We start from the raw sequence: 12361 nt of genomic DNA, 5'->3' as shown, positions 1-12361 counted from the left end.
AATTATTGATAACAGTTTGAAATATGTGCTGATGTGTTTTTTATTCTCAATTGCTATAGCAAGTATAAGATTATTTATAAATAGGAAAACATAAAAGATGACAAGAAGTCTGTAAATTCCTTGAATCAAATGCTTTAGCTTCTTTTAGAATCTTGACTATAAATATACATATATTGCTTAAAATGATAAGGAATACTTTATTTTGTAGTTTCTTTAAAGTGATTTTATAATTATCAGCTCTCCATTTATTGTTTCAATGGCAAAATATGTTATCATCCTTTAAATATGAAAGCTTTGAGAATATTATACCTGTAACACATACTTATAAATTGCTTTAAACACTTAGATTTCTTTTTTAGAGTCAGTGGCATACAGAAGACATACAGAAAAAAAGGTGAAAATGTAGAAGCTTTGAGAAGTAAGTAATTTCTTTAGTGTTTAATACTATTAAGTATAAATAAAAAATTAGTCATATAATTTGTGGGAAATTAAGCTTCTTTACTATAGTTTTGTTTTTCCTTTAGGAATATTTTTATTCATGAATGTGATTAATATTGATTTAAGAATATCAATACTGCCAAATTGTAAGAGAAAAACTAAAGTCTGTTGCATTAAAAATATTCAAGTATTTGAACAAATCTGTGTCCTTTTATTATATGTAACTTAAATTTATTCTTCCTTTGGCCTAAAACAGGGTTTCTCAACCTCCACATTACTGATAAGTAATTCTTTGGTTTGGGGAACTCTCTCTCGTGTGTGTGTGTGTGTGTGTGTGTGTGTTGTGTATATGTGTGTACATATGTATACACACATCAGGAGATGGGTGTGGAGGAGGTAAAGGAGAAAATTATTGTTCTTATTTTTAAAAGATTTTATTTATTTAGTATATTTATTTATTTTCCCTTTTGTTGCCCTTGTTGTTTTTATTGTTGTAGTTATTATTGTTGTTGTTATTGATGTTGTCATTGTTGGATAGGACAGAGAGAAATGGAGAGAGGAAGGGAGACAGAGAAGGGGGAGAGAAAGACACCTGCACACCTGCTTCACCGCTTGTGAAGCGACTCCCTTGCAAGTGGGGAGCTGGGAGCATAAACCTGGATCCTTCATTTCATGCCAGGTGCACTTAATCCACTGTGCTACCACCCGACCCCCAGAGAAAATTATTTTTAAGGTTTTGTGGACTGGCAAATCTGAAATCTGTAGAGTAGACTAACTCAGGAACTCAGACAACAGTTGTTGCAGTTTTGAGTTTGAAATTATCATTGAGGCTAGTACACTGTAAACTCAGGCAGTCAGCCTATTCTACAGTGTTGAGGCAGAATTCATTCTTTGAATAATTTAAGATTTTGCTTCTTAGGCCTTCAACTAATTGAATGGGCATCAATAGTATTGTTGAAAGTAATTTCCTTTCCATAAAGTAAGTTGATGATAACGGTGTTAATCATCCCCACAATGTCTTCACAGCATACATCAATTATAATGCTTAACCAAATAACTGGGTAGTAAGTAGCTTTAGCCAAATGACATAAAAGTAATCGTCACAAGTTGCAATTCTTGTCTCCTCTTTCTATAAGCCCACAGTAGTTTCCCCCTCCCCTCTTCCAGACCATGCCTGTCTCTCTGTTTCCCTAGTGGGGCAGGGCTCTGGGGAAGTGGGCTTCAGGACACACTGGTGGGGTTGTCTGTCCAGGAAAGTCTGTTTATCATCCTCCTAGCATCTGGAACCTGGTGGTTGAAAAGAGAATTAACATATAAAGCAAAACAAATTGTTGACTAATCGTGAACCTAAAGGCTGGAATAGGCATGCACACTTTTTAAAATCATGACTTCAGCTACATGCATAAGCCTTGAAAGGTTGTTTTGATTATTACTAAGTTTTATATATTTATAATTTCTACTGTAAGTTTTTATGTATGGATTATAAGCTTCATTTTATAATGTTTGGTTGAGGAACTATTTGTTAGTTCTAGATTTTTACATGTGCATGCACCTGGGAAATTGATTTACAGCTAGGCACATCCCTAATATATAGACCATTAGACTGAACTAAACATGAATGCAAGTCCTGAAATCTCCCAATTGAATAACCCTGACCTGCCTGGTTACTTTTGAATGCTACATATTGCATATGAATAATTCTAGAGTTTATTTGATGCTCTGGATGGTATGCTATTCTTTTTTCCTTTGGAGAGATATATTTTTTTTCTTCTCTTGGGATACTAATAACTTCAGATCACCTTCATTACATCAGAGACTAGTGGTGATTTGAAAATGCCTCCTATGTTGTCTCACATCTGCTCATCCGTATCCATTAGCATTTCTTTATTCTGACTTTTAAATTTAAATCTCTCAAGTATTTGCTTATATAACTATTCTCATTGCTGTTGGTTAATTTCTGATTTATAGCCAATATATTTTACAAGCCTCAAAGTTCTAACAGGAACATATTTTGTCTGATTCTTTGTTTTAATTTTTTTTTTTTTTGCATTTCTAGACAGTGGGTATGCAGTAAGCTCTTTTTGCAATTTTGGAATTCTCTAAATATGTTAGTCTAACAAAATTATTTATATTACTTTCCATACTCTTTTAAAAATTAAATGTTTTTATTTACTTATTATTGGATAGAGAGAAATTGAGAGGCGGCAAGATAGGGAAAGAGTCACCTACAGTCCTGTTGTACCATTCATGAATGAAAATTTCCCTCTGCAGTTAGGTATCAGAGGCTTGAACCTGGGTCCTTGCACACTGTAAATTGTGCACTTAACCAGCTCTTCCACCACCTGGCCCCTAATTCCCCCCCCTCCACCAGAGCCACCTGCCACTGTTTCTGATGGCACTGGGATTTAACCTAAACCTCTGATGCCTCAGTCATGAAGGCTTTTTGTCAGACCCACTATACTATGTAATCAGTCTGCTTTCCATGGTCTTCATACTGTTGGCTATAATAGAACTAATATTATGCTATGATATCAAATAGACTGGCAGCCATATACATGCTATTAATTTATTAGCATATCCAAGGTTCCTCAAGTATTCTTCTTCTTTCCTGAACTAGATTTGTCATTTGACATATATGAGAGTCAGATCACTGCATTACTTGGCCACAGTGGAACAGGAAAGAGTACACTGATGAATATTCTTTGTGGACTATGCCCACCTTCTGATGGTAAGTTTTCTGACTTAAAGTTTTCTTCATTAGTGCCACTAGCCAAGATAATACAATATAATTTTCCATGAAATGCCTATTGAGATTAAAAAAAAAATTATTGCCAACAGGGGCTGGGGCTTGGTGCCAGCACAAGGAATCCACCACGTCTGGTAGCCATTTTTTTCCTTTTTTTCTATTTGTAGATGATAGGGCACAGAGAAATTGAGAGGGGAGGGGGAAATGGAGAGAGGGAGAGAAAGATGACATCTGCAGACCTGCTTCAGTGTCCATGAAGTGTCCTTCCTGCAGGTGGGGAGTGGGAACATGATCCTGGGCCCTTGCACATGGTAACCACTCAGCTACACCTATGAGATTATTGTTAATGACTTGGGATATCTTGTCTAAAAGGGTATTGTGTCCCTTTTTGACTATATACTTGTGTCAATAGAAAAATAAACATTTTTGATAAAAATTAAGAGTGCTTTTGTACCCATTTTATCAGACCTTTTATGCAAATGTGTTTAGTTATTTTTAATTTTAAAGGAAGGATAAGTCAGTAGTTAAATGAAAATGAAATGAGACCTGTGGCTATTTCAGGTTGAAAAAATAGAGATTTTCAGTATAAAACAATATATAACAATAGTTCAGAGGAGCAGAATGATAAATATCAACACTGTTTCCTAAAATTGAATCCTTTCTATTCCTCTGGCATAATGTTTATGTATTGAACTTCCCTATAGACAAGAGATCAATAATAGCACTCCATATTTAGCAATAACCAGAGTGGCAATAAAATTAATACTTTATTTTAAAAAGGCCAGATTTTCATATATTATATTGGTGTCCTGTAGGATGTAGTTTAGTGCTTTTCTTTTTTTGGTGGGTGGGGGTCACCTAGGATTGTTGCTGGTACCTACATGGTGTCGTTAGAGTTCGGGGCTCCAGCAGGCCGGGCTAGCTTTGCGGCAGTAGACAGAGACGACCAGAGACACACGGCTGGGCAGAGAGGCTTTATTCACGAGAGGACAAACATGTGCTCTCCTGTCTTTCTCCTCTGGCGGCAGAGAGAGACCCTTAAACTAATCACCACACAGATCTCTCCTGCATCCTCTCACGTGGCCGAGCCAAGAACTCTCAAACTACCTAGCATAGGGGGTGAGGAGAAAGTAAGGCGCGAAACTAGCAAGGGCCAAACCAATTTCTCCCAGAGGTGGGGGGAAGGAGACCAAACCAATATGAAACATGCAGCAACATGGCTTTACTGTTGTAGGAGGCTATTTGTTGCATTTTCCCCTTTCTTTTGCTTATTTTTTTTTATTGTGGCATAGTGGGTTGCAAGACATGGGTACAATTTCTTACTGCCTGTTATAGTTATCTGCAAAACACTATCATCTCAAGCTCAAGTTCTTTCCCACCATCACGCACCAGGACCCTGAAGTCTTCCTGGCCCTGCCCCTTCCCTTCTCCACCTTCCCCAGAGTCCTTTGCTTTGGTGCAATACACCACACCCAAGCAAGTGTTTTCCTTTTCTGTCCTTGTTATTTTTAAGTTCCACCTATAAATTAGATCATCCAATATTCATTCTTCTCTTTTTTGCTTATCTCACATAACATGATTCCTTGATGTTCCCTTCATGATGAAACAAAGGGGAATGAATTCACCATTTTAACTGCTGAGTAGCATTTTATTATGTAAATCTTTTTTTTTTTTTTTTTTTTAACAGAGCACTGCTCAGTTTAGGCTTATGGAGGTGCAGGGGATTGAACCTGGGACTTTGTGAGTCTGTTTGCATAACCATTTTGCTATCTACCCCCGTCCAGCATTCTATTATGTGTATATACACCACAACTTTTTAAACAACTCTTCTGTTGTTGGGAGTCAGAATTGCTTTAAGAAAGTTGTGGTGAGCCATCACCTGTCCCCTGTAGTTTAACTTTTAAAATTAGTTTGATTTTTAACTTATCCCAATTGTTTCATTCTTTGATGACTGGGATTCTTATATTTATGAAATAGTATTTGAAGGGGCGTGGTGATGGCATACCTGGTTAAGAGTACATGTTATAATGCACAAGGACTGGGGTTCAAAGCCCCACTCCCCACCTGCAAGAAGGATACTTCACAACCAGTAAAGCAGGCCTACAGGCGTCTCTCTCCCTTTCTATCTCCTCCTCTTCTCTCAGTTTCTTTCCTTTCTATATTATAAAATAGAATGAAAGAAAAAAATTAATAAAGGAAAATGTGGCAGCCAGGAGTGGTGGGTTTGTAGTGCTGGCCTAGCATTATCTCTAGTAATAAAAATAAATAGTTCTCTACACATTATTCACATTGGTTTAACAATTCTTAAAATGGGACATATGAGTATTCAGTTCACAGAAGAGAGTAGCTGGAAATCAGATTCAGTGTTTTTTCTCAAGCTCACATAGATAGTTAAGGGAAAATGTTTGTTCCATTTTTTGTTTACTATGGTAAAATGCCTGGAAATGAAAGTCGCTACTGCAAGGTAAGTATGAATAATGCATTGGCAAATAAATATATTTGGTGATGAACTTCTACCTGAAGCTTGTTCTTTCTAGTATGTAAGTGGTATGAAAATAAGATCGGAATATAGTGGAATCAAATCAATAGCAATGTAAAAATAAGGTTATATTGTGTTTCCTGAATTTTATTAACTACATCTTATCAGTTATGTACACAGGCCTAAGTTAATAGTATATATTGAAGCATGCATGCTTTATAATAATTCTTTTTAATAGTGATTTATATGTCTTGATTTTAGGTTTTGCGTCAATTTATGGATACAGAGTCTCAGAGATAGATGAAATGTTTGAAGCAAGAAAAATGATTGGCATCTGTCCACAATTAGATATACACTTTGATGTTTTGACAGTAGAAGAAAACTTATCTATTTTGGCGTCAATCAAAGGAATACCAGCCAATAATATAATACAGGAGGTATGTTTTTTTAAAAAAAAGTATTTTATTTTACTTATTTATTTAATATAGAGGCAGAAATTGAGAGGAGCTAGAAAGAGAGACACCTGTAGTACTGCTTCACCACTTGTACAGCTTCCTCCCTTGCAGGTAAGAACAGGATCGTGTACCCAGGTCCTTGCCTACTGTAATGTGTGCTCAACCATGTGCACCACCACCCAGCCCTAACACAGGAATTATGCTCTTCATACATAAATATTTACTTTTATTCTCCTAGCTGGTAAACAGAAAGTTATTGCAAAGAATTTGAATCTGGGTAAATAATTTAGTACATAATACTAACTTAATAAACTAATCCTTGTTCACCTAAAGAGAGCTAGCCTTCTCCTTAATCTCTTCTTCCATATATATATATATATATATATATATATATATATATATTCACATTCATTGCTTCTACACTACCCAGGAAAGCACAAAAAAGTAAAATAGTAAAATAGGCTTTTCCATCAGGCCTGTTTTCTATTCTTTTACTTATGTTTATATTTTTATTTGATTGCCACCAGGGTTATCATTAGGGCTTGGTACCTGCATGACAAATCCACTGCTTTTTTTCCTTCTTTATTTGATAGGATATTGAGAAATTGAGAGGTTGAAGGGGAAATAGAGAGGGAGAGACACCTGCAATACTTGCTTTATTGCATGTGAAGCTTCCCCTCAGGTGGGGAGCAGGGGCTCAAACCTAGTTTCTTGTGCATGGTAATGAGTATGCTTAACTAGATGTGCCATGATGTGGCTCCTATTTTCTATTTTAAAAGAGAGAGTGTGTATATATATATATATATATATATATATATATATATATATATATATATATGTATGTATTAGAGATGCACATGTATATTTAACCTACTATAAGAACATTTTAGTATTAATATAGAAAACTTAAAAACCAATTTTGATAATTATGAAAATGATACAACTTTAACATGGTTCACACTTATTTTCATTGCTCATACAATTACAGGTGCAGAAGGTTTTATTGGATTTAGACATGCAAGCTATCAAAGATAATCAGGCTAAAAAATTAAGTGGTGGTCAAAAAAGAAAACTGTCTTTAGGAATTGCTGTTCTTGGGAATCCAAAGGTAAGCAAATATTAGTGTGGTAATTTGAATTTCTATGGACTAAGGTGCAGATTGTAGAATGGTATATGTGTGTAATGTTTAGCATCTATAAAAACTCATTATGCCATTGTGAATATAATTATCATAATAAGATCTTATGTATAATTTTAGACAGTCCATCACATCGTTCTCTCAGTAGCTATCTCTGTAAAAGGGAATGAAAAGGATGGACTTCAGTTACATATGCAGTGGTTTGTTTCCTTGAAATTAAACAGACCTGATGAAAATAATGGACAAAAATGACTTTTGTTACATTTTAGTGCTGATATCTATAGTTATACTATCCTGTTACTTGTTTTAAATTGTATTTTAATAACATTTAAAATTAGAACAAAATAAAAGGAATAGTTCAAGTTTTCATTGTCCTGCAGCTATAATTTTGTGTTTGTTTTGTTCTGCTTTATACTTATAAACACAGAACCAGATAATAAAGTGCAAGAATGCCTTCAGGTCAAGGCCTACAGCTAGGAGCCCATTGATCCTCACCAGCTAATGTTTAAACAGAATTTCTCCCTTTAACTAATGTAGGACATAGCTCTCTAACAAGCAGTAGTAACATGCGAAATTTATTTATTTATTTAAATTTTAAAAAATCTTTGTTTATTGCATAGAGACAACAGAAATCGAGAAGGAAGGGAGAGATAAAGAGGGAGAGAGACAGAGAGACCCCTGCAGCCCTGCTTCACCACTCGTGAAGCTTTCCCCCTGCAGGTGGGGGCTGTGGGCTTGAACCTGGGTCCTTGCGCACTGTAATGTGCGCTCAGCCAGGTGCACACCACCCAGCCCAACATGCAAAATTTATTTATTCAGATAAAGAAAATGAATGTCTTGCTTTTTAGTTTATATTTGATTATTGTTTTATTTATGTCTTATATGTTATAGATATCTATCCTAATTTAGTTAAGGAAACGATATTCATAATATCTGATATTTTAAGTATGCTAGTTTTTAATTTTTAAGTGAAAAACTAAGATCTAATATATTTCTTATAGAAAACAACTATTTGAAATAGGGAAAATTGTCAATATCTACATAAATTTCATATATCTTAGTTTCTTGAGTTTCTGTGTATCTCTACCCCTCCTTACACAGATACTATTGCTAGATGAGCCAACAGCTGGAATGGACCCCTGTTCTCGTCATATTGTTTGGAATCTTCTAAAATACAGAAAATCTAATCGGGTTATAGTGTTTAGTACTCATTTCATGGATGAAGCTGACATTCTTGCTGGTGAGATTTTCTTTTTGAAATAAGAAGTTATGGTACCCAGTAGATTACATTTAGAGTTACTAAATCCTGAGGAATAGAAGAAAGTATATGCTCTTCATAAAAACATTAAAAAATTAAAATAGTTTTGTATTTTTGTGAGCAGAATTCCACAGATCATCCCAGATTAAAAAAAAAATTTCCAGGAGAACTCAAAGAACTTCGTATATGTCTGTTCATGGGTATTGTTTACTTTAGTGAAACAGAAAGAATACAAGGGACAATCAACAAAGGGAAAAAGCACATGGGACAAAGTCTGAAGGGAACTACACACAAGGTTCTGAGATCCATTCCTAGTGGAGTCAGACAACATGTGTTTAATTTCTTTTAAAAACGTGTGTGAACTGGTGTCTACTGGGGGAATTCATTAGAGTGCTCAGGGTTTTTAATGGGTCTTACACATTCTCTCTGCTTAGCATGTGTCAGAATTTCAAATGCCCCCAAAAGGGAAGCAGGTATTTAGAATAATTTGTGTTGTTTGATACTCGGGTGCAGTAACACCTTTTATTTGTTTTGGGAACGGTGTGAATCTTCTAAACTCCAGGTTTCCAGACATCTGTCAAGCCTCTACCCCTAAACCTTGTTAGCAAGTCTATATAAAATTAACAGTCACTGGCTATTACTAACTGAAGCCTGCAAATTTTTAGGCTATCTGTAATTATATAGAGTTCAGATTTAAGTCAGCACATGAATAACTGACACAATGCAAGAGTTTGAAATTCTAAAGAAAGCTCTTTCTGTGCAAAGTACAGTCCAATAGAATATGCTGTTAATTTTTGAACATTTATCTTTTTTTGTCATTAATTGCACTTTTAGTTATAAATAAAATAGTGAAATTGTTTGCATTAGTTAGCCTTTTATGAAGATCCCAAGATATTTGGGAGCAATATTAAAAAGTTCACTGTTGAGTGACACTTCTAGTTACAAGTCCTGGTATTGATGCTTAGAAGTTTGGGCAAAATGTATGTTTTCTCTTTGCCTCAGTTTTCTCATCTAACAAAACCAGATGATGATAATCTAGTACCTTCTGAACAAAAGTGATTGTGATGGTATGAGTGTTAAATACAACACTAGGTTTTTATGTTGCAATTCATAAACTATGAATGTCAGCTATTAATGATGTTACCAAATTTCTGAAATGTAAATCTCTGTTTACAGACAGGAAAGCTGTGATATCACAAGGGATGTTGAAATGTATTGGCTCTTCAATTTTTCTCAAAAGTAAATGGGGGATTGGCTACCGCCTCAGGTATCATTTATTTTTCTCTGTTGACTTTGTCCTTTATTACATTCTCAACTTTCTGTTATTATATATAGATTTTTCAAATTTTTTATTAGTGATTTGATATTGATTTACAGAATTATAAGATAACAGGGGTATAGTTCCACACCTTTCCCACCACCAAAGTTCTGTGTCCCCATTCCCTCTACTGGAAACTACATTAGTTCTCCCAATATCACAGATATGTTCTGACTATTATTTCTGTAACTATCTATATTTATGTGTATTTGACCATTTTTTTCCTATGGTCCTGTCTCCCCCCCCCCCCCACGCCCCTGGGTCCTGATGGAATTGAAGTTCAGAGCATATTGGTCATCTACCCCTAACATTTACACTGTAGGAGTATGAACCAAAATTCTTTGTAGGGTTTAGAAGGTGGAAGGCCTGACTTCTGTAAATGCTTCTCCACTGGACTTGGGCATTGGCAGGTGGATCCAATACCCTAGCCTATTTCTATCTTTCCCTAGTATAAATAGATTTTGACATAGTATGCTTTGATTTTTTCCATGTCCCTAACTTTAAGAATTCCGAGTTTACTTTTGGTTGTCTGCTGAGTCAATTATGATTTCTGATTTTCTGTAGCATGCACATAGACAGATACTGTGCCACAGAATCTCTTTCTTCTTTGGTTAAACAACATATACCTGGAGCTGCTTTATTACAACAGAATGACCAACAGCTTGTGTATAGCTTGCCTTTCAAGGACATGGATAAATTTTCAGGTATTATCTACTTTTAGTTTCATGGTTATTGAAAAAGCATCTTGTATTTGGGACTAGGCTTCCTTTATTTACTATATAATATTTGCATGCTAGAATTAAGCAACATGTAAAAATTGTAAATAGCATCATAACATAGGTAAAATAATCATGCTTACTTTGGTGTTAAAAAAAAGTTGTTCAGTATAACATTCTGGTAATAAAGTGCATGTGTATCCACATATTTATTTATATGTATACACACAGACGCATTTATATGTTTGTATACAACCACATATATCATTACTGTTTCTCTGTCCACAAGTTATTTTCCAGTTTTATGATTCCATAAAAGCCACGAGTAACAGATAAGAGAGATAGATCACCAGGTAGGGTGCATGCCTTGTCCTGTGTGTGACCCTGATTTGAGGCATAGCATTGTATGGGAGGTACTGAGACAATGGAAAAATTCTGGTGCTATGTTGTCTCTCCTATCTCTAGCTCAGTCTCTGAGTTGAAAGTGACTTAGAGAGATGTAATTGCATTTGTGTAAGGCCTGGGCTTCTCAGAAAAAAAAAATCATACGATTAAATGATAAATTATTGAATTATTTGGCTAGTGGGGTTATTTTAATTTCTTTATGAGGAACTCAAACTCAATATCTTTCGTCTACTTAGGAACTGCTTAGTAACCATAGGAATATTGCTGATGTATCAATAGATATTTGTATAGAATACTATTTATAATTAGATTGAAATTGTATTTCAATGTTATCTTAACTGGATATTAAAGAAAAAAATTATTAACTGTATGGATTGTATATACCAGTTTGATATAATGAACCTATTATTCTATCAGTAAAATGTTTCTTAATGTTTATTTATAATGTGATACATATCTAGTAGATGTATCTCCCTCAACACACATTCATTGAAATCTTTTGTGATTCATAAGAATGTTAAAGAGGTCCTGAATTTGAGAACCATTCTACTAGCAGATTAAATTTAATAAGATTTTATTTAAAAAGAATGGTTGGGGCCAGGCAGTGGCTCACCTGGTTAAATGCTCATGTTACAGTGTACAAAGACACAGGTTCAAGCCTCTGGTCCCCACCTGCAGGGAGGAAGCTTCACAAATGATACAGCAGGGTTCAGGTGTCTCTTTGCCTCTCTCCCTCTCTTATCTCCTCCTCCCTTCTCAATTTCTCCTTGTGTCTATTCAATAATAAATAAAATATTTATAAAATAATGCTTAGTGTAGTTCATTATAGTATTATCACAAATGTTCTTTTCTTTTAGGCTTATTTTCTGCTTTAGACACTCATTCAAATTTGGGTATTATATCTTATGGAGTTTCCATGACAACTTTGGAAGATGTATTCTTAAAGCTAGAAGTTGAAGCAGAAATTGACCAAGCAGGTAAAAATAAATAATGTTCTAGGCAATGAGCCAGGTGACCAGGACATACAATTATGTAAACTTGTGAAATTTATATTTTAGGGAAGAAAGGACAAATAAATAGGTATGCAAGTCACGTATTTACTGATAGTGATGGGTGTTATGAAGGAAACAATGGGATGATCTTGGGAGATAAAATAATTTTGATTGTATTTTTTTAAGCAGCATGTAGTTGAACTGATACATTACTGACATACGGAAGACAAAGACCTAAGTAGCTGAAGATTTTCTTGTAGAGATTTTTCAGATAGAGGAAATTGCAACTGCACAACTGTTACTTGAATGAGTTTGATGTCTTTGATTTAAAAAAAAAAATGACCATATGGGTGGAACACAGTGAATGAAGAAGATGTATTTTGTGAAGTCTGAGGGCTTGTTAAGGGGGCAAATGG

At 34.9% G+C, this 12361-nt stretch overlaps 1 protein-coding gene across 3 annotated transcripts in view; it reads left to right on the top strand.

Moving 5' to 3' along the window:
- Positions 1–12361, top strand: part of ABCA5 (ATP binding cassette subfamily A member 5) — a 64250-nt gene that overhangs the window by 26518 nt on the left and 25371 nt on the right. For 2 of the 3 annotated variants that reach the window (XM_007524435.3, XM_060202652.1), the window contains exons 11-18: positions 360–418; positions 3056–3166; positions 5925–6100; positions 7107–7226; positions 8358–8496; positions 9691–9781; positions 10397–10536; positions 11811–11930. In XM_007524435.3, the coding sequence (XP_007524497.1) occupies positions 360–418; positions 3056–3166; positions 5925–6100; positions 7107–7226; positions 8358–8496; positions 9691–9781; positions 10397–10536; positions 11811–11930 (956 nt within the window). The remainder of the gene's footprint in view (positions 1–359; positions 419–3055; positions 3167–5924; positions 6101–7106; positions 7227–8357; positions 8497–9690; positions 9782–10396; positions 10537–11810; positions 11931–12361) is intronic. The other variant, XM_060202653.1, reaches the window with a different exon arrangement.

This window comes from Erinaceus europaeus, chromosome 12 (assembly GCF_950295315.1).
Source record: "Erinaceus europaeus chromosome 12, mEriEur2.1, whole genome shotgun sequence".
Classification (NCBI taxonomy): Eukaryota; Metazoa; Chordata; class Mammalia; order Eulipotyphla; family Erinaceidae; genus Erinaceus; species Erinaceus europaeus.
The sequence above is the reverse complement of the archived record's forward strand: the minus strand, read 5'-3'. Positions and strand labels throughout refer to the sequence as shown.